Below are 25,056 nucleotides of genomic sequence, written 5' to 3'. Positions count from 1 at the left end.
AGGATGCATCCGTATGGCTAGCAACTGTATTGCATTGTCTGCGGCAGGGATGCACAATTTACTCATCCCTATATGGATGATTGAAAATGGAAAAACTCAATAAATGTAACCTCCCTCAATTAACTTCATTAATAAGTATTAACAATCTTATTGGACCTATGTTTTCCTTTCAGTTCAGTAAGAACACATTTTGCGAAGAGTCTATCTTTGCTTTGTTTAGTTCTTGCTGTTTGGTTTTTAAACCTCAAAAGTACAACTTAAAAGGTGCCTTAATGTTGCATAATCAGCGCACACACACACACACACACACACACACACACACACACACACACACACACGCAGCCACGCACACGTGTTTGTGTTGTTTTGACTTACCATGTATAATTCATGAGGAGAGAGGGAGGGGCTCAACATCCAATCTATTCAGTGTTGCATGAAAGCACCTAATTACTAGCCCAATTACACTGGCTTCCTGTACATTTCAGGGTTCATTTTAAGGTCCTGGTGCTCACCTATAGAACTTTATATGGTCAGGCTCCGAAATATTTAACTGACCTTGTCCAGCGTTATGTGCCAGAGATGGCCCTAAGGTCTGCGGATCAGGGTCTTTTAATTGTCCCCAGCACTAGACTCAAAACAAAAGGTGACAGAGCCTTTCAGGTTGTAGCGCCCACACTGTGGAACGATCTTCCTCAGGCCCTGAGATCAGCAGTTTCTGTAGACATTTTTAAAAACAAACTCAAAACACTACTATTTGCACGGGCATTTCCAGATGTTTCATGATGTTTTTGTTTTTTTTCTATGTGGGTATCGCTATTTTGCTGTTTGCTTTGAGATCAATTGTATACGTTTTCTGCTCTTTACTATTATGTTTTATTTAGCTTGTTGTTTTTGTTTCTATTTCCTGCATGTGAAGCACTTGACGAAAAGCTTCACTGCTTCGCTGACGAAAAGCTTCAAAGCTACACATCATAGCATTAAGCATCTTACTCACAAGACAGCGAAGTCTGGATTGCTAAATTAACTCTGTGTCTGTCCTGTAAGCCGTCCAGATCAATGAACAATCTGGACTTTATTGTCTACTTAAGCAGGCATTAATTTGTTTATTGATCCCTGATATTTAATGTGTACCCCCTCGCTACAGTGTATTATTTCAGTTTATTGACCCTCTCTCCCTCTTGTTTTGCTTGTATTGGCCATTTTGGCCAAGCCATCTACTGTACAACAGAGCTGTCTGTTTTCTAAAAATAGACCAATCACAGCTCATGCCTGTAAGTGTAAGTAAAAGTAAAAGTAAAGCGTGTGAAAGTGGTCATAGCTGAAAGGAAATGTTTTGGTCAATACTTTGTGGCTGACACTAACTTTAAGCACCCATGGACAGCGCTCTAGCTCCCAGTCTCCCAGTGCAAGCAGGGTTGAGGGATGAGGTGTGTGGCTCTCTCGTCTCGTGTCTCCACTTCTACAACTAGCACCTCTCTCCCAATAGCACTAACATTATCTACTTCAGCTCTTGGCTGAGCTTTAGATGTTTGGTCTCCCATGCAGGAAACCTGCGTCTATATCTCGGTTAAGACATAAAACAACATTGCAGCTTTCAAGTGTTGATGAAATGCAATTTTATCAACGCCTTTGAGAATGAATAACCCATTATACATTTTTACATTTTAACAGATTGACCCGTGTTGAAACTCAGTGTCCCCTGAATAACACATACCGGCAATTAAGTTACCCGTAAATAATTTATACTCCATGTAGGTCAAGCTCCGGGATGATCATGTCTTTAAAATACATGCCGTTTAATTGTAGGCCGATTACTTAACATCCTGCTGTTTTATTCTCTCTATCTCAGTGGATTTCAAATGGGCCACATTGGACCCTGGGGCTCATTTCGTCCCCTGCTGTAGCCCAATGTGTACAGATGGAGAGATGTGTGTTTGGGGGTGGGGTGAGGAGACATCAGAAGACACGTGAACACAGGCATGCTGTACAACAACACCATGCAGAAGGAAACCGTGTTTTAAAATGCATATTTTACAAATAGCACATTGTATTATAGTTTATTGACCATGTGTAAATGTTAAAGTTGGAAAGAGAACACAAGAATAGGGAGATCTAATCAATGTTGTGTTTGATGTGCAGGTGTTCCATCTGATTATGAGTTTTATTATTTTACCAGAGGCAGCATCATGGGGGCAATCAATGTTTCATGGCAATATGCCAGTTTGATTTTGAGATATCTTGTGTGCAAGTGGAAATGTACACACACACACACACACACACACACACACACACACGAAAGACCATATAGCGTCACTAAAGTCAGTATATAGGGAGGTTGAGATGTGTTGTTGTTGGACCAATTACTGCTCACAATGCTTCATGAAAATGAAAATGAAAATCTTTCATCAATTTCTGACAATCTCTGCCTATAATGACATGCCCAAAACAGGGACTCCATGGTTAAAGTGGTTCGAAGCCCCCTCGCTATGAAAGAGGAAAACCTTTATGCCCAAATAGCGAGAGGGCTGTAGGGTATGGTTACATAAATAATGGAACATGAAAGAGGTCTGAACATCATACGGTATAAAAATAACTTTTAAAGTATAGTCTGCTAAGACTGTGAGTGTGTATGTGGATGGTGGTGGGGGTGGGGGGTATACTGTACTTGGCCGCCCCTGGAGCAGAGGAGAGAGAGAGACACAGATGTCAGAGAACACAAACTCCCCTGAGAATGGAAAGAAAAGCTGTTCACTTTTCAGATCAGTTTGTGTTAGTATGTATTCAAATTACACGCGTGTGCCTCACATCTCATGGGGCATCTGCTCTCAGATTCAACACTGTGGGCTTGCCTTGCAGATGGAATGAAGGCCGGACGTATACAGCACAGTCCAGAGTATAATCCTGAGTGGTAATTTAACGGAACATTTTCAATTAAACAAGGTGTGTGTGCGTTTACTTAACCTTCAGCACCATGGACAGCGCTCGACCTCCCATGCAGCCTTAGTGCCTTACAGTGGACACATGGGTTCAGTTCACCTCTCTCACACACACACACACAGACACACACACACACACACACACACACACACACACACACACACAGTGTTGAAAGAGGGGGCACGTGCCTCATCCACTGGGAGTGGCTGCAGGGAGGGTGCTGATGTTACTGAAAGTTAAGTTCACGTGACGCACGCATGCACGCGACATGACACGTGGAGGGGCCTTAAATGTGCGGGTAGTATGTAGGTATAGGGCCTACCAACAGTAGTAGCCTACTATTACTAAATATTGATCGTTCAAGTTAAGAAAAGGAAAAAGTAGGGAAGTCATTAGGAAAGTGACTCAAGGACCTGAGGACACAACGAACCATATCACTTATTAATTTCTATCTTCATACAGTACATGTTGCAACAGATATTCTGCTATTTCTTTCTGATATTCTTGAGTATGGAAAGGATCTGCATCAGAAATCCTATTCAGGAGTAGAACAAAGGTTAAATCAACCCTTGCCTCTCTCCCTTTTCTTTAAAATAGCGTCAGCACATTTGTCTAACAACCGTAACACAAACAGGGCCTGACGGCCTGTGTCTGACTCTGACAAATCTTCTCCAGTGACGTCGGACAAAAGGCTATAAGTTAACTTATATACGCTGCAGCGTTGTAGTCAATATGTATTATGTGTATTAAAAGTGTCGGATTGTCCACTTCATTTTTGGACCTGCAGGAAATAGGAATAAGTCCAAACCTATATATAATATGATTTGTACAAAATACAAATCATTTGCTCATTAAACAATCTCTCGTTTGCTATAATGACGGGCAGGTGGGTGCGAACTTCATTATCTTCACGCTGATTGGCTAGGTGGGTACTTCTGTTCTAGTGTTAGTTATCACTGGGTGTTAGAATACGCTGCAGAGTGTTGGTCATCTCATCTGTGCTCTGCCTCTGATCAAGGAGGAAGGAGGCTGCCTTTGCAGTTTGCACCCTGCTGCAGAACACCTTATACACGTGTGGTGAACTATAGCTAGGCTACTTTCCTTAGACGACCTCCAGACAGCTGCAGGCTTGACAACTGCAGAGAACCGCGTCCGAGAGCCACAATGAGCTCTTCTCTCCCAAAAAGCGAATCTACCACTTCCCTGCTGAGATCCTCGGTAAGCCGCAGGTCTGCGCACTCGGAACAGGACTCGCGTACCAGTCACCGCAGTCACCGGAGTCACCATCATCATCATTCCACCCGTGCTGAAGGTAGTTTAACCGAGGACACGTGCTGGACCGATGACTGCGAGGCAAGTGCCCGCAGACCTCTTTGTCAGCCAAGGCACAGCGGCTCTCGAAATGGAGGTGAGAATCGGGCACACAAGAACCAGTCCCACCGACAGACAAGCCCTGTCGTCGATGATGGTTATACTTATGGCCAAGAGGACGCGAGATACAGGATGGATCGGAGCCAGCGCAGCAAAGCCTCCAAGCCCAGGCATCACCATCACGATTCCTCCAGAGGTGAGCGGGTGCCAGCACCGCATCGATGCATCTCTTTCCAGGACACCTCACCATCACCAACTCCTTCGTATCCAAAACACGTGGACGACGACGACACTGCTTTCTTCTTTGAATCCAAGGAGAAAATATATGTCGGGTCATCTTCGAGTCTAAATTCTGATGCACCTTCGAGAAGCAGTCCCGTCGTCCAGTCCACATCCACCCGCAGCTCCAAAAGACTGAGCAAAACAACCTCGGCTGAAAATGACTCCAGCCTTCACCCAATAGTCAAGTCAGTTTATGGGCAGGTAAGATACATATGAGTTGCTGACTAAAAATAAACTAGTTAAGAATACAATATTTAAATGTTTCCAAATTAAGATTAAAAATTCAAGTTAAGTTGTAGGTCTAAAGAATTATTTAGAGTAGAAAATGTTTAGACAAATTAGCCTTGAACCATTTCATGAATAACATCCAACAAAACTCAAACTCTAGCATTTCATAGGTTCATTGATGCATCATGCTACATGAATAGGCTACAAGTGTGGGTGTTTTGTAGTGCAGTGTCTACAGATTATATGCCAAAAATAACTATGCATTGTTAATAACAAATAAACAAGTCAATTGAGTTATCGCAAGAACTAGTTAAAATTAAAGTGGCTTCAGTCTAGAGATAAACCCATTTATATAAATGTATCCCATTTAGAAAGCAGGTATAGCTACCTCTTTCACAAAATAGTTTTTGACATACAAGTCTAGCTTACAAAGGGATGAGTTTGGTTATCATGACACCTTTGCATGGAAAATGTAGTCCAATCGCCTGTACTTTTTAAAGAATCAATATCTTTGATCAGTGAGAATGTGGCATTGGTTTTTCCACAAGCTCATATGAAATCCAAGTGCTCTGGAATGGCACTTGTTTAATTTGTTTGTTAAAGATGCGTTGCCTATTGCCTATGGTGATTGTGAATACTCAAAAGTTCAGAGGCAAATGATCCATATCACTGGCGTTTATACATAATACATGAGAGACAAGTGGTCGTGGAAAGGAAAAGTGAGAGGAGAGGGAATGCTGAATTTAAGCTCCATTGTACGACAAAGTATAAATGGCTTAGGCCAAGCGTGATGACACACACCCATTCACCCTACTGAGCAGATTAAAAATGAATGTATGTTTTCAGACCAAATATGTAGTAGCCTATCTGATAACCATTAGTTTGATGGAGGGGGGCTACAGGATGGGTCATGTGCATCGATATGAAGAAGGCCACCGTCCTCATCCCTGTAACCTGAGTAATGGCAGGGATATCATCTTTCAGCTCAGTGGAAAACTTTGCAGGCATAAAACATCACATCATAACACACGCACAGATGTGCGCACGCACACACACACACACACACACACACACACACACACACACACACACACACACACACACACACACACACACACACACACACACACACACACACACACACACACACACACACACACACACACACACACACACACACACACACACACACACACACACACACACAGTAGAAAGAATGAAATGAAATGAGCACTCTGACTATTGGAGAACAGACTGCAGGTGAAAGGGTACTGTGGTGAGTGAGGGTCCATGGTTCCCGTCTCTTCCTTCCTGCATCAATCACCTTCACGACCTGTACTAACAATTCACCTCAAGGCAAGCACTATAGTTTTGTCTTTTGTATTAGACTACCAGTAGACTACCTACTGTATATTTCCTCTGTGTTTCTTCTGTGTCACTGAAATTCTTCCTCAGTGTTGGTGAGGATGTGTAAAAGCCCAGGAGAAGACAATTACTGCTCCCCATGTGCTAATAATATGTGCCAGGGCCCAGGAATAACTAGACTCAATTCAGGCCAGATCATCACTCAAGTTTTTTTAACCCTGATTTATGCTTTGTTACGGTCGTGCTACTATGCGCTATTTTCAGGGTGACACTGCATGGCCACCCGGCCTGGCGGAGATAATAATGGGGCAGAAGCAGGAGCAACAGTGAACTGAAAGGTTGATAATGAACTATTGGCGGAAGTGGCCATAGAGTAAATTGGTGATTGTACTGAGTGCTCTTCTAATCACCTTCTACAGCAGCTACGCCAGATTTTTACGACGACGATGTCGCATAATGAAAAATGGCAGATGTGCCATTTCTTCCATACCAACTATATGACAGAGTATAATCTCTAGTTTAAGCATAGCGTGGTTGGTAAATGGTCAGCGGTGTGAAACTGAAGCAGAAAATGTGTCACAACTGCGCCTTAGTTAGGCCTGATTTATAGTTGCACGCCACGGTGTTGCACGCCTAAAACGGCACGCAACAAGGTATGAACCGGGCACTGTATAGTTAAATTCAAGTAGGCTACTGTGACTGCTTCCTATTTTCTGTGATGTCATAAGACTGTACAAATGTTTTTATGAGAGGTATGAATTTGAAATAAATGTATTTGAATGCACTCATGGCTATTGGACTGGCAAGGTAACAGATGGATTATGAAGGGCATGTGAATTAGAGGGTGTGTGTGTGTGTGTGTGTGTGTGTGTGTGTGTGTGTGTGTGTGTGTGTGTGTGTGTGTGTGTGTGTGTGTGTGTGTGCGCACTGTGCGCCGTGCATGTGAGAAAGAGAGAAAATGAGACAGATGGGTGAAAGAAAGGAGAAAGAGACTGAGTTTAATGCACAGGTCTGCTAGCTGTCATATTAAGGAGCTGCACTTCATTTTAGATGATGTGCCCACATACTCAGACTGAGAAGCCATAAGTCGTCTTTGAAAAGATATCCTAACTGTACAGTGCTGACTGCAGAGTGAGATAATACTCACACAATTTTTTTTTCATATTTTCTTATATAACTTCAAGGTCTGCTGTATGCAATCCCTACAGAATTCATTGGCTGCCAGGGAGGTCTAAAAATAGCTTGCCCAAAGACCTGATTATAAGAGGCTGGAGGAGAGGAGACGTTTTTTTTTTGTGTTGGTAAAAATATTCAAATCCTTTGGATATAGTACTGTAGCCGACAAAGCAAGTTGGAAAATTGGTGAAAAGCACAGATTCCGGTGCAAACATCTCCCCGGCACCAATTTAAAAGGCATGAGTGAGGCCTGAGTTAATGGCAAACACCTTGAAGAATAGAGAATGCATAGTTTTGAATCCTTTGGATGTAGTACTGTAACTGACAAAGCAAGTTGGACAATTCGTGAAAAGCACAGATTCCGGTGCAAACATCTCCCCGGCACCAATTTAAAAGGCATGAGTGAGGCCTGATAATTGCCAGAATTTAGACATATGCCTCTAGTGAAAGATCTTCACACCCATGTGTCTTTGTCAGCGCCGGATTTACAGTAGTAGGGGCCCTTGGGCTAGAAAAACAAATCATATATTGAAAAATAGCAGATCTACAAGCTCATAGTGCGGTACCGAGTGCCACGCTATGAGTTTGTACATCTGCTATTTTTGAAAAATTGTGACAATGTGGCGCAAATCTTTGAATATATATTGTTTCAGGTTGAACTTGGGAGGTCCCTGGAACAACATATTTTCAGATGGGGGTCCACGGCCAAATACAGATAATTCTGGGGGTCCTTGACATGAGAAGGTTGAGCACCACTGAAACATAGGTTTTTCAGAAAACTGTTAGGATTCAGAAGGATTTAATCAGCCTCCTGTAGATAAAAGGATTGGAATTATGCATTAACCAGCAGAGGGAGCAAGCACTATTTAGTAGCCATGGGAATTCTAACACAGAGGCAGAGAGAGAGAGAGAGAGAGAGAGAGAGAGAGAGAGAGAGAGAGAGAGAGAGAGAGACCCTTCAGACCCAAAACACATCCATCAACTCTTTAGTCTCTACTCTCACCCGTATTATGTACTTTTACAGTTTGTAAGCTCTAAGCAGGCAGCTGAGATTTGTGCTAACTCACCTCACCTTTTTCTCTAAAACTCTCAACCATCCACTCTCCCTTTCTCAGACTGACCTGATGTCAGATGGCACAGCACAATGTATGGATGGCAAAAATAGATCTGTGTGAAAAAGGAGCAAGGAGAGGGTTTTGTTGTTGTAGACAACACATTCTATGCCTTTAACATGAAAACTGATACATCACTGGAAGGGAAAATCTGATTACAGTGATGCGTGTGCACGTGCGTGCCTGCACAACGTGCACGTGGCTGCATCTCAGGTCCTTAATATGCTCTGTGACTGTCCTAACTCCTAACTCCTCTATCCTAACTCCTCTATCCTTACTCCTACAAATTAGCCTAAAGAAGGAAAGGACATCTATAGTAAGTTTATGATGGTAGAAATGAGAAAAGTATGCTCCAAAATTCGAGAGCTTGTAGATTTTGTTTGAACTCTAATTTTAACCTGTAATCCACACACACACACACACACACACACACACACACGTAATCTGAAGTGAAGTCACAGAAAGGATACTCACAGTCTCACACACAATGTAGATTGACAGTTGCGCAACAATAATTGTTCATTCTTTATGACTTCAATGTGAGTGCGTGTGTACTGTACACACTGTAGATGTCCTTTGCGTCTTTATATAACCTTGTAGTGAGGAGGATAGAGGAGATACTGTAGGACAGAGCCATCATTAAAGAGAGTGAGTGATATTCTCTGAGGATTTGTTCTTGACCACGAAACCGCTCAGAGGTCCGTATCTGGTATCTAAAAAACGTATCTTTAGAAAAACTAAAAAACTGGTGAATGAAATGAAACAATAATAATGAAATTACAGGGTGGGTTATAAACAAAAAAAAATGTACCTAAGAGAGAGAGAGAGAGAGAGATCTCAAAGTATTTACAAAGGTTTTTTTTTCTTTTCTTTCTGGGTTAACTGACAACACAACACAGCTGATGACTGTAAAGCATTGAAATATAGAATCCCAATTGGCATGGCACCTGCCCCTCGCACACCATTGGCATCAGACCACATAAACGGGTGCAGGTGTACTTATCTCATACATCATTCATGACGTACAGTAGCTAATGTCAATGCATGGACGCCTTTTAATCAGTAAGGGTGACCGGAAAAAGACCGTGTTAGTACTCGCACGGCCCCAGAATAAAGGGCAGTGTAAGAAAGAGAGAGATTACAAAGATTAGATACATCCTATATTATCATATATCCTATATTATCAATTATCATAATCTTTAAATGGGGAAATCTCACGGGAACTAAAAAGAAAATCACACCCGTGTGAAGTGAGGGGCGCTCTTATCATCGTACGTACATCATCATACATCATCTCATTCCGGCCAATCAGAATTTACGTCCTCACCTTCGTTTTCGATGTTTGTGTTACGCAATGTTTGTGTTTACACAAACACTCAAAATGGTTAGATGTAGAGTTGCTGCATTTGCTGGCCAATATTGATGACAGCAGATCGCATTTACTATGACATCAGGGTCTCCACATCTCCATCCCTGATGATGTCACATGATGTGACACCATCAGGTGTGCCCGACACACCAACTGACAGGAAATGTGCGATTCCATAGTTAACCATAGTTAAGGATACATTCAAGTATCTTATAGGAATTGTTTTGCGACCTTCCGTCGCACTAAATGCCACGCATATCTCAAGAACCGCCCGACCCATTGACGTGCATTTCACAGGGGACCCGTCGACCTGTTGACGTGCATTTCACAGGGGACCTGTCGACCTGTTGACGTGCATTTCACAGGGGACCTGTCGACCTGTTGACGTGCATTTCACAGGGGACCTGTCGACCTGTTGACGTGCATTTCACAGGGGACCCGTCGACCTGTTGACGTGCATTTCACAGGGGACCTGTCGACCTGTTGACGTGCATTTCACAGGGGACCCGTCGACCTGTTGACGTGCATTTCACAGGGGACCTGTCGACCTGTTGACGTGCATTTCACAGGGGACCTGTCGACCTGTTGACGTGCGCATCACAGGGGACCCGAGGGAGTGGCGTTGTGGGACTAAGCCGGTCAGATCAGTGTATCTCCTGAAAATATAGATAATCCCCATATGGAGTAACCTGATATCATCAATATGACATCATAATACTGATGCCATAGACTGGCCTGGACTCCATATTTGGACATACCTGACACAGATCTCCATATATGGGAATAAAAGGCACACAGACTACAGGTACTAGATGACCGGGTAGCTCATAGTACATGGGTTCAATCGCGGGCACCGCCAACTCAGCGTATGATTAGCACGGCTTGCGTGTGGCAAGTCGTACTGGAAGCTGATGGTAGGTGTGGCCATCAGACCAATTCTCTAGACCAGGGGTCTAGAGAATTGTAACGGGGACAGACTCCCGCTGATACCGACAATATAAGCCACTCACGACCTACTTCATAGAGGTATAAAAATAACTTGAGTGGTAAGCGGAAATTCCTGCCTATTCACTATGTAGTTGATCATGCCAGGGCATGCTCCCTTTTTACTGCTTGTTACCACTTCTTCAGTGTTTCTTAACGGTGACGTCGCGGGGCTCGTCCGCGGCGACTCGCATGTGCACATTGCGCAGTAATGTCACCTTGGTGTGCAACCCTGTGCACAAGCTTGTGCGTAAGCTCGTCAGTCGAGCCCATTGGTCGACTCGAAACCGTTTACCTTTCGCTTGTTCATGTATCTGGTCCCCAGCTAAGGCGCAGTACCAGAATGGGTTTTACAAAATTAAACCAATGAAAAGTATTAAAAAGCACTTCTGACTAAACCTCCTAACTCCAACTTCGGAGACTTTTCATCTCCACATTGGTCAAAAACCTCCTAACTCCACTTGAGCTGTTTTGGGGTAAAGTGATGATAATATAAGGATACATTCAAGTATCTGACAATGTATAAAATCACCGTACCACCAACTTTGACGAGGCAGTATTTTTTCACATGCCATGTTTCACATTTTTTCTCCATTTTCTGAAAACTCTTAATCCAAAGCGACTTGCATTAAGCAAGAACAAAAAGCAATGGCAATACATCACATACATAAAAAGTAGTTATCATGAAAAATGTGTAAGCTAAGAACGTAACAGTGGAATATCTATATAATGAAACTATATATATATAAACTATACATATATACTATACTATGCTTGTATATATAATACCAGTAAGACGCGCAAACGCGGGAAGCGAACGCAACTGTCTGTCCCGCTTTTGTGCCCATATATGGAGTGATTTGTTTGTGATTGATGCAACACACTCCATATTTGGACGTATAGCTGCTTTGGGGACTCCTTATATGGTTATGGCTGAGTCAAATCACTCAGCTCCATATATGGGCACAAAAGCGGGACAGACACACGGACACACGGACAGACATGATCTGCTAGGTCTCATAGTAAGTGCTCACTGCGTTCGCAATAAAGTGCTGTGACTACATACAATGCAATTCTAGTGCTGTCTACATAACATGCTACTGTATACGTCTGTATCAAATGCTATCCAAGTCTACACAAAGTGCTATCTAAGGGGGTATAGGGTAGGTGCTACGGGCCATGATGGAGTCTGATACGGTGGGTTAAAGACTACGGCGGAAGATTGGGAGTGAGGCTGCAGTAACACTCTTTTGGATTATTAGATTAATCTAAAAAGCTATCAATAGAATAATCTCTACAAAGAATTATAGGAAGTTGCAGCCCTGCGATGAAGAATCCTTGCATGTTTGAGTGGTTGGAGAAGAGAAAGCATGATAGCGGCATCCGAGCTGTTACTATAATGATCCTGCGTGTACCCCTCCCACATCTCACAGCTCATTTAACGCACTTGATGGAAGAGGATCACACAGGATTATCTTTGACCTCAAAATCTTCATTAAACAGCGAAAGCAATTATTAATATTTCCTCGTAGAATTAGCTGCCTTCCTTGCATATTCAACTGTGACTGTTTTGCATTTCTGCCAGCATGTGTCAGTAGCAATGCCATAAATACGCATACAGTTATAATAATACAATACACACATATGTATGACCATTGGAATGATACTCTCATACAATAACCTCAATAATCTCAATTTCATTCAAAAAAGTGATACATATCCTGTGTACTGTAGTATAAACTATTTATTTATGTAGTGCGTGCATGAGGCAGAGCAAGGCGAGAGAGAAGGGGGGGGGGGGGGGGGGGAGATTGCATGCCAGCATCCTCCCTGGGCTGACATTATGAGAGCTGACTGCTCCCGAGTCTGATGTCTGATGTGTTGTGAAGTTCACAATGAGCCTCTGGTGAGAGGTCTGAATGATTCAGCAAAGACAAAAAACAAAGACAATTTGAATTAAAGTGCCACAGAAGACGGCTTTGGTGTAATGGATGTTAGGGAGTGCATGTTAAAACGAGACAGAACAGACAAACGAGGTCAAGCAGGGAAAGGAAATGATGATGTGGATTTAGAGGATGGAGAATGACGGGAGGTGTGAGATGTTTGGACGGGGTCGTCCCTTTGTTCGCCGGGTTCTATGTTCCTTACCTTAGGGTTGGGGTTAGTGAAAGCGGGGAACATAGAACGTGTGGAACATGAAAGCACAAGCTAAATCATCAGTGTTATTTTAACCCGTAAGGATCCATTTGGGTAAATTGTCACACTCAGAGTTGAATTGGCCTGGGCCATGGCTCAGCGGTCCAGGCACCTTGGCTGGTAATCCAAGTCTGGCAGTGTGCCGCGGGTTCGACTCCCGATCCCGACAGCCTTTACTGCATGTCACCCCCCCCCCCATCTCTCTCCTCATTTCCTGTCAGCATACGGTCTGTCCCTCCATAAAAAATATAAAATAAAGGAGTTGAATTAATACTGCCAATTTGACTATGTGGTGATAGACGGAAGAATTATGTATGTACAGTATATGGTATAAATTGCATTATTATTACGGGCGCGAAATTCTAGTTATTACACGACTGCTGTATTTACAGAAAGACACTGACCTCACACCTTGTTGTGTGTGTGTGTGTGTGTGTGTGTGTGTGTGTGTGTGTGTGTGTGTGTGTGTGTGTGTGCGCGTGTGTGTGTGCGTGCACGTGTGTGACTCCATCCATGTACATTTTTGTAATCTTAAACCCAATTTACACTTTGCTGCACAAAGGTGTCGTGCACCAAAAAATAAAGTGCTGATCTGCAAACTCACAACGTGTTGAACCTGTGACATGTTGTGGGCTTGTAGATCTGCTATTTTCGGCGAGTGGCAGCACATCTGAGCATGAATTAAGCATTAGTGATGCAGTGCATAACCCACTTCTTATTCAGCCTTTGCATATTTTGACTTTGATCATCTGAATTCAAGCCGTTGAAGTTCCACATTTGACATGCACTTACTTTTCTATCCATGTTTGAAAGCTCCAGTAATGGCATACGGGCACAGAGAGATGCCTCCCAGCAAGATCCTTAGTGCTTAATTTAACAGTTTAGCTACCGTTTGTAAGTTTTATATCAGCTGTCTCACTCTCCCGACAGAGAGAGGTAATCGCAACTGATTTACAATAAAGATAACAGCGTATGTGGTAACTATCTATCTAGAGTCCATTCCAATCCAAGCTGCTTCTAATATCTTTATTAACAACCTGTCCTGGTGTCCTACCCTACCCGACACCATTGATCAATGGAATTAAGAGGACCACACCTCTAACCACTGCAGACGTGCTAGTTAGTTTTATAAGATTGTATTGCAATGCTATGCATATACTAACTATACCATTCGAATTATTAAAACATTTATCCATTAAAATAAGTAGCTTCAAATGAACACTCAGGATTTTACAGTGCCAGGGGGGTTTGTGGGGAGTATTGGAGAGGGAGAGAGAGAGAGAGTTATATTTTTAGCTCTAGAGCCTCACATCCGTGTATGTTTAATCAAGTGTATATGTGTGTGTGTGTGTGTGTGTGTGTGTGTGTGTGTGTGTGTGTGTGTGTGTGTGTGTGTGTGTGTGTGTGTGTGTGTGTGTGTGTGTGTGTGTGTGCGTGTTTGGATTAGTGTCTCCACTGTGTCTCTTGCTCAGGGGAAGGTAATATGCTTGACCAAACGAGCCTCTTTGTCACATTCTCCCTTCATAGATGGTCTAAAATGTGCGAGAGAGAGAGAGAGAGAGAGAGAGAGAGAGAGAGAGAGAGAGAGAGAGAAGGAAAGAGTGGATTTGACAGCCTCACAGAGGAAACTAGGGGGGGAGAGAGAGAGAGAGAATTGAAGCAGAGAGGATGGAGAGCGAATGAATAAGCAATCTTACCATTTCTACTTGGGGCACTTGCGTCTTGCTGCGTATTGCTTTGACCACATGCATGTTTCCTCTCTTATGTTCCTCTGTTATCGTTTTTTGCTGATCGTCCCTTCACTCTTTGTTTACCTAATTGTATTCCCATTCTCTTTACTTTTTCTTACCTTAATTTTTTCTTTCCTTGTATACCCTTGACTTTGAGTGTCCTTCCCTCACTCTCAGTAGTCAGTACCCTTCTCCCTATGATTTCTATAATTCCTGTACTGCCTTTACTCATTCCCTCACCTAATCTCTCCTCTATGTCATTTCCCCTCCCTATCTGTCTTCAAATGTCCTCTTATTTTAGTCAGTGACCCACTGAACTGTCTTTTCCTTTCCCATCTACTCACTCTTTACCCCATGCATGCCTGGAAACATACTGTATGCATATGCAAATACACATGCATACACGTGCACTCACACACAGGCATACTAATACAGACAGGGTTAGAGAAAACAGATAATACAAGAAGGACTTTACTATGGGAAACTCTGTTAAACATTTCTCCAAGAAGGTAAGGTTCTTCGTTCTGGTTGTGGTCATCCTGACTCACTTGGATGTTTGTGCATGTTTGTCTAATCACTATCTGTCCCAACTATTTGACTGGTCTTTTCCAACCATGGCTTGCGAAATATCTGAATTGGAATTTACCTCGCTACAGTCTATATCCTTGTCTTGATTTTTTAGGAATTATAGCAATTTTACCATGGAGGAGAGAAGTCTTTTGCCACATTTTGCTGTTGCATCCAATTCACAATTTGCTAACAGAGGATTATTATGTGTTTATGGTAGCTCACAAGGTAGCTCACAAATTTGAGCATATCAGTGCATGCTTGAACGCGCTCTTGTACAGGAGCAAAGAGGCTGTAAGCAGCTGCATCCACATCCCGTAATATGTAAGTAAAATATGACGTGAAACTCTTGATGGTTGATGCCATGGAGTATATTTAATGTTTGAGAGGTTCTTGCTTGAATCCACCCCGGCTTGATATATATTTGTCTTGTTATATAAGTTGTAGTGCGTGCGTAGCCTCATAGTATTTAGCTGGCATGATGATTTGCTGTATCCCCAGAAAGCAATGGTCCATGCCTCACTTGGTCAGATTAGCCTGTGTGTGTGTGTGTGTGTGTGTGTGTGTGTGTGTGTGTGTGTGTGTGTGTGTGTGTGTGTGTGTGTGTGTGTGTGTATGTCCCCGAGATTGGGCTAAAAACGTCTATTGGGCAATTTGGGCTCGTAGTTTTTCTACGGATTGTTTTCCATCTAAAATAAATTTAAACTAGAAAAAGTACTGTGTGCCAGCAATGTTCGGAATGCACCAATAAGGATGGAATATGAAAAATCAAACCGATCTGTCTCGATCACATGACTATAGAGATCATGTGTACCGATTTGAGTGAATTTTGGCTAAAAGTAATATTTTTCTTTTACATAAGTCGGTCTCCTGGAGGCGCTATAAAAGTCAGTCAAGGTTTTCCTTGGCCTGGAGGGAGTGGACATACAAAGTTTTACACAATTCGGTGCAGTTATACTGTAGGTAAAAACATGAATCGGCCTGTTATAATAACTCCACCATGAGGCTGATTTGAACATTTTCATGTGCCATTTCATCCTCAGCCTAGCCGAATGTGAACGAAAATAAAAGCATGCGTACCGAGGCTATCGAGACAATCAGAATGGAATATGAAAAATGCTCTGGCATGCATCCAGGGAGTGTGTGCGTGCGTGCACAGTTTTGCTGCGATCGGCCCAACAGTGCCGGAGATTAGCTGTCCACAAGCAGAATGACGGTCTGGTAGAGACTGAGGTCTGTTTCAGCCTCTGATTATACCTTTCCTGACAATGAAAACATTTGTGGTATTTGAGAGAGCAATAATTATGATGACCTCATTTGACTTTATAGATGAGTCCAATGGCAATGACATCTCCCTCCTTTTTTAATTAACCTGTAGCTCTCTGTATAATGAAGGCTGTTCATTGTCAGTTATAATGTAATGGCTGGCTGAATCATTCTGGTCCTATATCATCTGGACAATTCCTATTAACTGTCCTTTTGCCCACTAACAACCAGCTGCTGTAGACTATACACTGTAGGCAAATCGTTACCTTTTGAAAACCAGAAAGGCTTTTTGATATTCAATAGCAGTGGTCTCTGGATGATCTACATCATAACATAAGTATCAAACAAAAGCAAAACTCACCATGCTTTGTGCTTTCTGATCTAGGTTAAATGGTGTATTTATATGAATGTATACACTTTACCTCCTGAGACACTGCTGCCCCAATATTGCCATAACCATAGCCACTGTCTTCTATAGATTCAAACAAGAAAAACTGCTTACATACTTCGATGTAAAAATGTAAAAATATATAAATATTTTTTCTTTATGTAAGCAAGATAATATAAAAGTGTGGCAGAGTTCTGTGTTTCCACTCTGCGTGATAGTAATGTACTCTACGGAGACAGTTGCAGCAATGGCATCAATTTCTAACCACTCGAGAGACTACTCACCACAAAATCTACCGTACCCCCGCCTGAATGCGAGGGTGAATAATTTCATTGTGACTCACACATCCCGACCCCGACACCTCTCCACTACGCACTGTGACTGACAGGCATGTTCCTGACAGTGACTTTACCTCTGATCTCCACACACTCCATGCTTGGTCCTTTGTTGTTGACCCACACACTGACTGAGTCATGGTCTCTATACCCCTGTCTCTGCTCCTGCACCCGTGTCTGACACCCCCCACCACGGATGTGGCTCAAGGACCAGAAGAGGAGCTACAAAGCAGTGCAGTCCTGTGAGGAGGGGGGCTCTGGGGGGGCCTATCTTGAGCCTCTAGTGGCCCTGGCCCAGAGTGGACCAGACATGCTCACCGTACTGGGGCCTGCATGCATCTTTCTACGCAAGGGCCTCGCTGGTCAGGCTGTACGTAAGTCCAGACAATAACATGTGCATGCCAAGATCGGTGGTGGAAAGAAAACTCCCATTTTTCACTTACGTAAAATAATTCAATACTGCAATATAGAAATACAAGTAAAAGTCCGGAATTCAAAATGTACTTGAGTGAACAGGTACAAAAGTATTGGCATCAAAATGTACTCATTATGCAGAATGTCCCATTTTAAGTTTTCAAATGTATAAAAATCATCTGAAAAATCTACAAGCTCACAATGCGTCGCGATGCGACACATTGTGTGCTCTTTTCAAATGGCCGAAATGTACGGGTTGAAGTGGTTAATGTATGTTTTGTAACAATAGTCAAAATCTACAAAATAACTAGTAACTAAAGTTTAAAAAAATAAAGTAGTGGTACAATATTTGGATCCGAGATGTAGTGGAGTAGAAGTAAAAGTATTGGAAATTGGAAATAAAGTATAAATACCTCAAAATTATACTTATACTACTTAGATACTTTCCACCACTGGCCGAGATTATAGGGTAGGCATACAGTACATGCAATAAAAGTAAGAGCTGTGAAGTTCTTGAGCTTAGTCCAGTTACCCTGGGTAAACATAGTACCTTTCCTTACTGTATGTGCACAATTAATTGTCTTTCTCCCATCTGATACAAGATCAGACAATAGGGTCCTATGACAAGATATATCTTGATACTGAGAAAATGATACAGTACTGTACAGTATATAGGGAATTTGTTGTTAATTTGTCTAGAATTCCTCTGATGCGTGTGTCAGTTTGTGTGCGTGTATGCATGCATGATGTGCATTCATGCATGTAGTTGCCCTACTAAAATGTGTAATTTGCGTAAATAACTGATCTTCAAGTGCAAACACAATGCATTGCATTGAACATCTGTTATTTATGTCAAGCAACACCATTGCACAACAAAGTATAAAATAGGCTTTTATGGTGATGGCAAGAAATGCGTCTGTCCTTCTGGCAATTAGTCTCTCATGTCTCTGACTGGACCTCGTAACCGAAGAAACAAAGGACATTGTGACACCATGCACCACTGTGCTGCCCATTCCGATGAAGGGCTCTCAAAAGGTTGTTGTTGAGGGATGTGGGGGTGGAGATGGAGAATGAAGTTTGTCTGAGTCAATGACACTGAATAAGTACATAAACTACTTAGAATTCCTTCCTCCCCGGGACCCTAAACCATGGCATCAAACTTCTGTGAAAATACTTTAAATGCAAGCACACACACACACACACACACACACACACACACACACACACACACACACACACACACTTTATTTAACAACAACGTGGCAGTATTTTTGTCTTATCTCATTTGTTGCTACTATTTCATCTAAATGCCAGTATCTAATGACCATCTCCTCCAGGAGAGGAGATGGTCCGGCTCTGTGCGTCTGTGTTTGTCTGCAGTAGGCCCTCTTGCATAATACTAGGCAGGTCAGTATATTTGTATACTGTACTATTAATGCGAGCAAAGGACCTAAATTCTCCAACATCAACGACAATCGTCTGTTTAATATTTAATTGTAGGGCAAGCCAATGTATAAGTTCAGGCTACGGATCAAAACTAACCAATCGCAGACATACTGTATATGTTGAGCAGTACAAATTCTGTTCACTGGTGCAAGCCAATGTTAGATTAACACCAAAATGCACTGTACTGTCAAATGTACTGTATAAACGTGGCAACATACAGTACCACAAAACCCACACCGACACATGAGAATATTAATGTGAATTAGTGAGAATAATGAATGTGTGCACATTCAACTCAGTTAAGTAAGTCTTAGTCCCTTTCACAGAGTGAGAGTGTTGATCTGCAAAGCTGGCACAAAATCTAATCATGCTGTATCTGAAAATAACATTTGGGTCATTTGATCCAGACAACCCTACATAAAATATGTCATGGCGACCAATCTCTCTCTTTTCTCTTACTCTGCCTCTCATGGGGATTGTCATCATACTGGTCTCTTTCCTGAGACTATTCTGTCATTGTCTGTCACCTCGCCTTCAGATATAGCTGTGTTCATATCATCCTACAGTAAATTACTTTTCGGTTTTATGTACAATCAATTGTGAATTTGTGTAGCGTGAATAAATAAATGAATCACAACTTTTGATTGACTAGTGAATACAAACATAATTGACTCAAGACTTTGTACATCTGCTCAGAATTATGTGTCGGAATATACTGGATTATATTGGAGCTGGGAGCATCATACACTCATATTGCAATGTGGGCATAGCAGTGGTGGCCATTTTGTGGTTCCACAGATCAAAAGCCCATTCATGACCATAAAACATTTGATTCTCTGAAGAAACAATATTAATAAAGTAAATAAAACAGTAAAACAGGTATTTATTAAATATAGTATATATGATTTTACCATGTCCACAGAATACAGTATATATACTGTACATACAGTCACAGACATCTCTATGTGGGGAAAAACATGACATTCGATTTGTGGAACAAAATAACGTCCACCACTGCTACATTGTAAAGGCTCATACATAGTCTGGATTTTCGGTGGTTAGGTGACCACCGAACTACAAGATGATGTCACGAGCCGCGGTGAAGAGCAAACCACCGCTCCAGCCCTTCTCTCTGTTTTTACTCACCACCGCTCAACGTTATTTCAGCTCCGGTGGTCAGCTCACCACCGGAGCGGTGGTCACCTCACCACCGAAAATCCAGACTATGAATAGGCCTTTACTTGGGTTTTTTTCTGTGATGAAAACATGCCTCCTGGTGGAGATTTTCACTCTCCTGAGCACACCTTTCTAGTTATGTTCTATGTTGCTTTACTGTATCATGGAGATTGGTGTCTGTGAGCTGCTTTCAGCTGTTTGAATCCTAACCGTGTCTTATGATCCTTCACAGGACCGACAGTTGAGGCCAGAAGAAATGGATGGTATGTTATATTAAGCGTAATATGGTGTAAAGCACATCCAAGCATTCTACAAAGACCTATGTGTACGATTGCAAAGATGACTTTAAACTTCACAGTGACAACTGACGTGTTTAAAAAGCTGAGTGCCCTGCAACCAAACAAAGCCACGACAATATCCCCTCCAGATTTCTCAGAGACACAGCCACCGCTTGCTCATAGCAAATTTCTCTCCATCAGTCAGTGTCACGTCCCACAAGATTTCAAACTTGCCAGAAAGGGACGCAAATTACACCCCGAGATCTACCGCCCTGTTTCCATTCTATGTTCCATTTTGAAGGTTATAGAGAGATTAGTATATGAACAGACAGTATCTCGCAGAAAGAAAACTAATATACGAATATGAGGGCATTAAATAACATAATTAGAAAGAGTAGGCTACTTCAAAAGCAGACTATCCAAACTACTTTATAAAAGACAATATAACTAAAATAATTCAATGAAAATTGCAAATTATTTTAAGAAATACTTCGCAAATGTAGGGGGGGAAAATGGCAAATGACACATTTAAGTAAAACTAAGTGTATGATATTTGGCACAAGGACAATGTATCAATTAATGCAAAACAAACTAATCAGACTACTGCTAGACCTCACACGTAGGACTCACCTAGCCCCTACTCATTATGCTAGGGTGGGATGGCTCAGGACGGAGGACAGAATACAGCAACTTGAAATGGGCCTGGTTTTCAAGATACTCAAGGGACCCGTCATACCATTTATCTAGAGTGAGAACCGCCCACAGGCACAAAACCAGAGGGAGCTCCACTGATCTCGTTCCCCGAATCCCCCCAGATTCGGCACAAACATGGGGATTAATCAATTCTGCTGCTGTTGCCGACACACACACACACACACACACACACACACACACACACACACACACACACACACACACACACACACACACACACACACACACACACACACACACACACACACACACACACACACACACACACAATCTTAAATAAGAGAATCCCAAAATTGCTAAATACAGAGATATTTGTTATGGAGCAACCACTCTCTCATACACACCTTTGTTCTCCTCACCTCAGAACTACGTGAAGCATTTAGAGAGTTTGACAAAGACAAGGATGGATTTATTGGCTGCAAAGACCTCGGAAACTGCATGAGAACCATGGGCTACATGCCGACTGAGATGGAACTCATAGAATTGAGTCAGCAGATCAACATGAACTGTGAGTAATCTTGTTTGTGTGTTAAGTGCTACTTTGTCAGCATGACCATTTGCACTTCCACTTCTTATTGGCAAACTCAAACAAGCGTGCACATAATCAATACACAAAACCGAAATCTCAAGGCCAATAGCATTGATGCACATATCCATCTGGACTCAAACCTACCGCATGGGATAACAAACATCTCAGTACCTCATCCAAATGGGATTCAAGGGAGTGTACACAACCAAATTAATAGACCTTACATTACTGAACTTACTGTGAACTTTTCCTTCTCTCCGTCATAGTGGGAGGGCATGTTGACTTTGAAGACTTTGTCGAGTTGATGGGGCCAAAACTTCTGGCTGAAACGGCAGACATGATTGGAGTCAAGGAGCTGCGGGATGCTTTCAAGGAGGTGATCTTTCTAGCATTATTATATTTTTCTCTTCTCTTTCTCTTTTTTCTTATATGGATTTTGTGATATATTATGTACCCCTGCATTAAATACATGTCAGAATTATCAGAAGGACTCAAATGCAGAAAACAGCAGGCAAGAGGCAGAATGAAAGTTAACTCAGTCTTTACTTAAGATTCCAAAATCAGAACAAAAGTCAATACCATACCGTAGAGTATGTCATCAAACAGCAAAACAAGGCAGGGGCAAGGCAAAAGGTTAATCCAAAACAGAGGCAGTCAACTTCTCAGTCCAGGAGCAAACAGGTAAGTGGGTGGTGGTTCAGGCTGGAACAGAAGACCGGCATTACTATGACAAACTGACAAATGGTGATGTTGAAACTAACTCGAATATACACCCTCAAACTAATTAGAGCAACAGACAGCAGGTGAGTTATTGACTAATGACTAATGATTTAGGAATGCAAGGAGGAGTGAACACAATTAAGGGCCAGGTCTTCCTGACATAGGCTGACAATTGAGCGTCGCAGTCCCGCCCCCTACCAGGGCCCAGGAAATGATTGTTCATTTTCCTCATAGACATTTCAAAAAGTATTTATTTAAAGACCTTTTAAGCCTTGTACAAAGCCAACTCGAGTTGTGAGAAATCATGACAACAAACACAATTTCTCGGGCCGAACAAATAATTAGAAAGAAGAAGAAAACGGCAGGTTACAACACTTTTTTTCTTGTTTTTCTTCTTTGTAATTATTCGTTTGGTCCAAAATATTGTGTTTATTGTCATGATTTGTCACAACTCGAGTTGGCTTAGTCGTCGTCATGAAAGGGGGCGGGACTGCGACGCTCTATATACATTACATATAATCATTGGATAGCCATACCATAATTTGGTCAAGTTACTCAGAGGTAGACTAGCTTTTGTTTCTTCAGATAAATCCATTTTGTTTCTCAAATACGACCTTTAGGACTGACTGTCCACACTGTTATTGGCAAGTGATCAGATAAATGTGTGTATTCAGACATCAGCTTTGGTTGCTGTGGTAATTATCAACAACATACGTAGGTGTGAGTAATTCTTAACTTGTGTCTTATGATGCCGGTGTCGCTCACCAAAAATAGCAGATATACAAGCTCGTTTGTAGAAGAGTTTGTAGAACGGCTATTTTTGGCTCGTGCAGATTGGGGTCCCAATTGAGGATAAAAGAAAACTGGGGGTCCTTGAAATTAAAACATTGAGAATCACTGATGTATACCATTGTAGGTACTGTAATATTGTTGCAGTTATTTCTCTCTCCGCTTCCCTCTGTCTCAGTTTGACACAAATGGTGATGGTCAAATCAGCACAGCAGAGCTCAGGGAGGCAATGAAAAAACTGTTAGGACAACAGGTAAGGTCATATCGAAAAGACGTTATCCTACGGTCTACCCATCAAAAATCTAATCTGTCTAGTGTTTTGTCTCTCTGGTGTAGTAAATAGTACAAATGTGTGAACAGTCCAATGTTTTCTTCGGTAGGTTGGCCACAGAGATCTGGAGGACATATTACGGGACATTGACCTTAATGGTGACGGGCATGTAGACTTTGAAGGTGAGGTAACATTGACTGACAGTTAGTTGACAGTATTGTTAAAGGTTGCAATTAGCACACCTAATTATGAAATAATTAGGTGTGCTAATGATAATAATAAGTATATTCGCTGGAGGGTCCCTGAGGGAGTTCCAGGGGGTAAATGATAGTTTGGAACCAAATGGACCATTACGTTTCTGTAACTCAGAGAGGGGAACAAATTGAAAGGGGACCCTAACGGGTCCATTTGGTTCCAATTGTACACTCTCAGAGTTAAATTAACATTGATTTTACAATATAAATTGGGGTCACAGAGATAGAAATGCCATTAAATGGGGGACCGTAGCCTAATTCAGGTCAAAACAGGGGCCCTTGAAATGAAAATCACTGTTAGAGCCGTACAAATCTTCTCTTGGGGGTCCTTGGCATATATTTTCAAATGGGGGTCCGCGGGCTAATGAGTGTCAATTTGGGGGTCCTTGGCGTGGAAAACACTGGTTTACATCACAGTGTACTACTGTATATAGCCTGCCTGTCCTGCTTTTACCCGTATGTAGCTTTTAACCTGTACAGGAAAACAGCACAAAATCTGCCTAGGCAGGCTTCATTCTGCTTTAAATACCTCTCTGACTGCGCATCCATGCACACACACACGTACGTACGCACGCACGCACATTACAAGTGTAAGGAAAAGCCCAACATGACATGATGCTGGCTGATATCCTGACAGCATACTGAGTGAGGTGAAACGATGAAGGGAATAGCTAGGTCTGTCTGTCAGATTATCTCTACACCAAAGGATTATGTCACCAACAGAACAAGGAAAATACTGCTACACTGCCTGCCGAGCAGCCAGTGTTGCAAATCTTAATATTAAAGCTGCCTGTTTCACATTACACACACATTCTTTCACATTATTTCCCTCTAAAGCAAATCTATTTGTCTAGAATAGCAGATACAAGCTCACAACGAGTAGTTGTAGTTTTTTAGGCCATGTAAAACAACACATCTATTCTTTCTTTCTTAATTCACAGAATTCGTGAGGATGATGTCTCGATGAGTTCCTGACAGCATAGCTGATCATTGGTTTATTTCCCGGAGAAGGAGGTAATGGACCCCAGGAAGATTGGCCATGCTTAGGCAAGTTCTAAAGGGCATAATAAAGTCAAGTAAAGAAAAGGATGGACAGCTGATCTTGAACCTTTGAACAATGGACAAAACATATCAAACCCTTGCCCTACAACTGCCACAC

At 42.1% G+C, this 25,056-nt stretch overlaps 1 protein-coding gene across 1 annotated transcript; it reads left to right on the top strand.

The window, feature by feature from the left end:
• Window positions 1-4,101: 4,101 nt before the first annotated feature.
• LOC308309471 (uncharacterized protein) lies at window positions 4,102-24,864 on the top strand (the record flags this gene model as incomplete). Its single annotated transcript, XM_080755338.1, has 8 exons — window positions 4,102-4,791; window positions 17,515-17,676; window positions 20,575-20,605; window positions 21,699-21,842; window positions 22,130-22,239; window positions 23,551-23,625; window positions 23,753-23,825; window positions 24,839-24,864. 8 exons carry the CDS (start codon window positions 4,102-4,104, stop codon window positions 24,862-24,864), a joined length of 1,311 nt encoding a protein of 436 aa, XP_080611464.1.
• Between the last annotated feature and the right edge of the window lie 192 nt (window positions 24,865-25,056).

Source organism: Protomyctophum bolini (genome assembly GCF_963924005.1).
Source record: "Protomyctophum bolini genome assembly, chromosome: 22".
Classification (NCBI taxonomy): Eukaryota; Metazoa; Chordata; class Actinopteri; order Myctophiformes; family Myctophidae; genus Protomyctophum; species Protomyctophum bolini.
The sequence above is the reverse complement of the archived record's forward strand: the minus strand, read 5'-3'. Positions and strand labels throughout refer to the sequence as shown.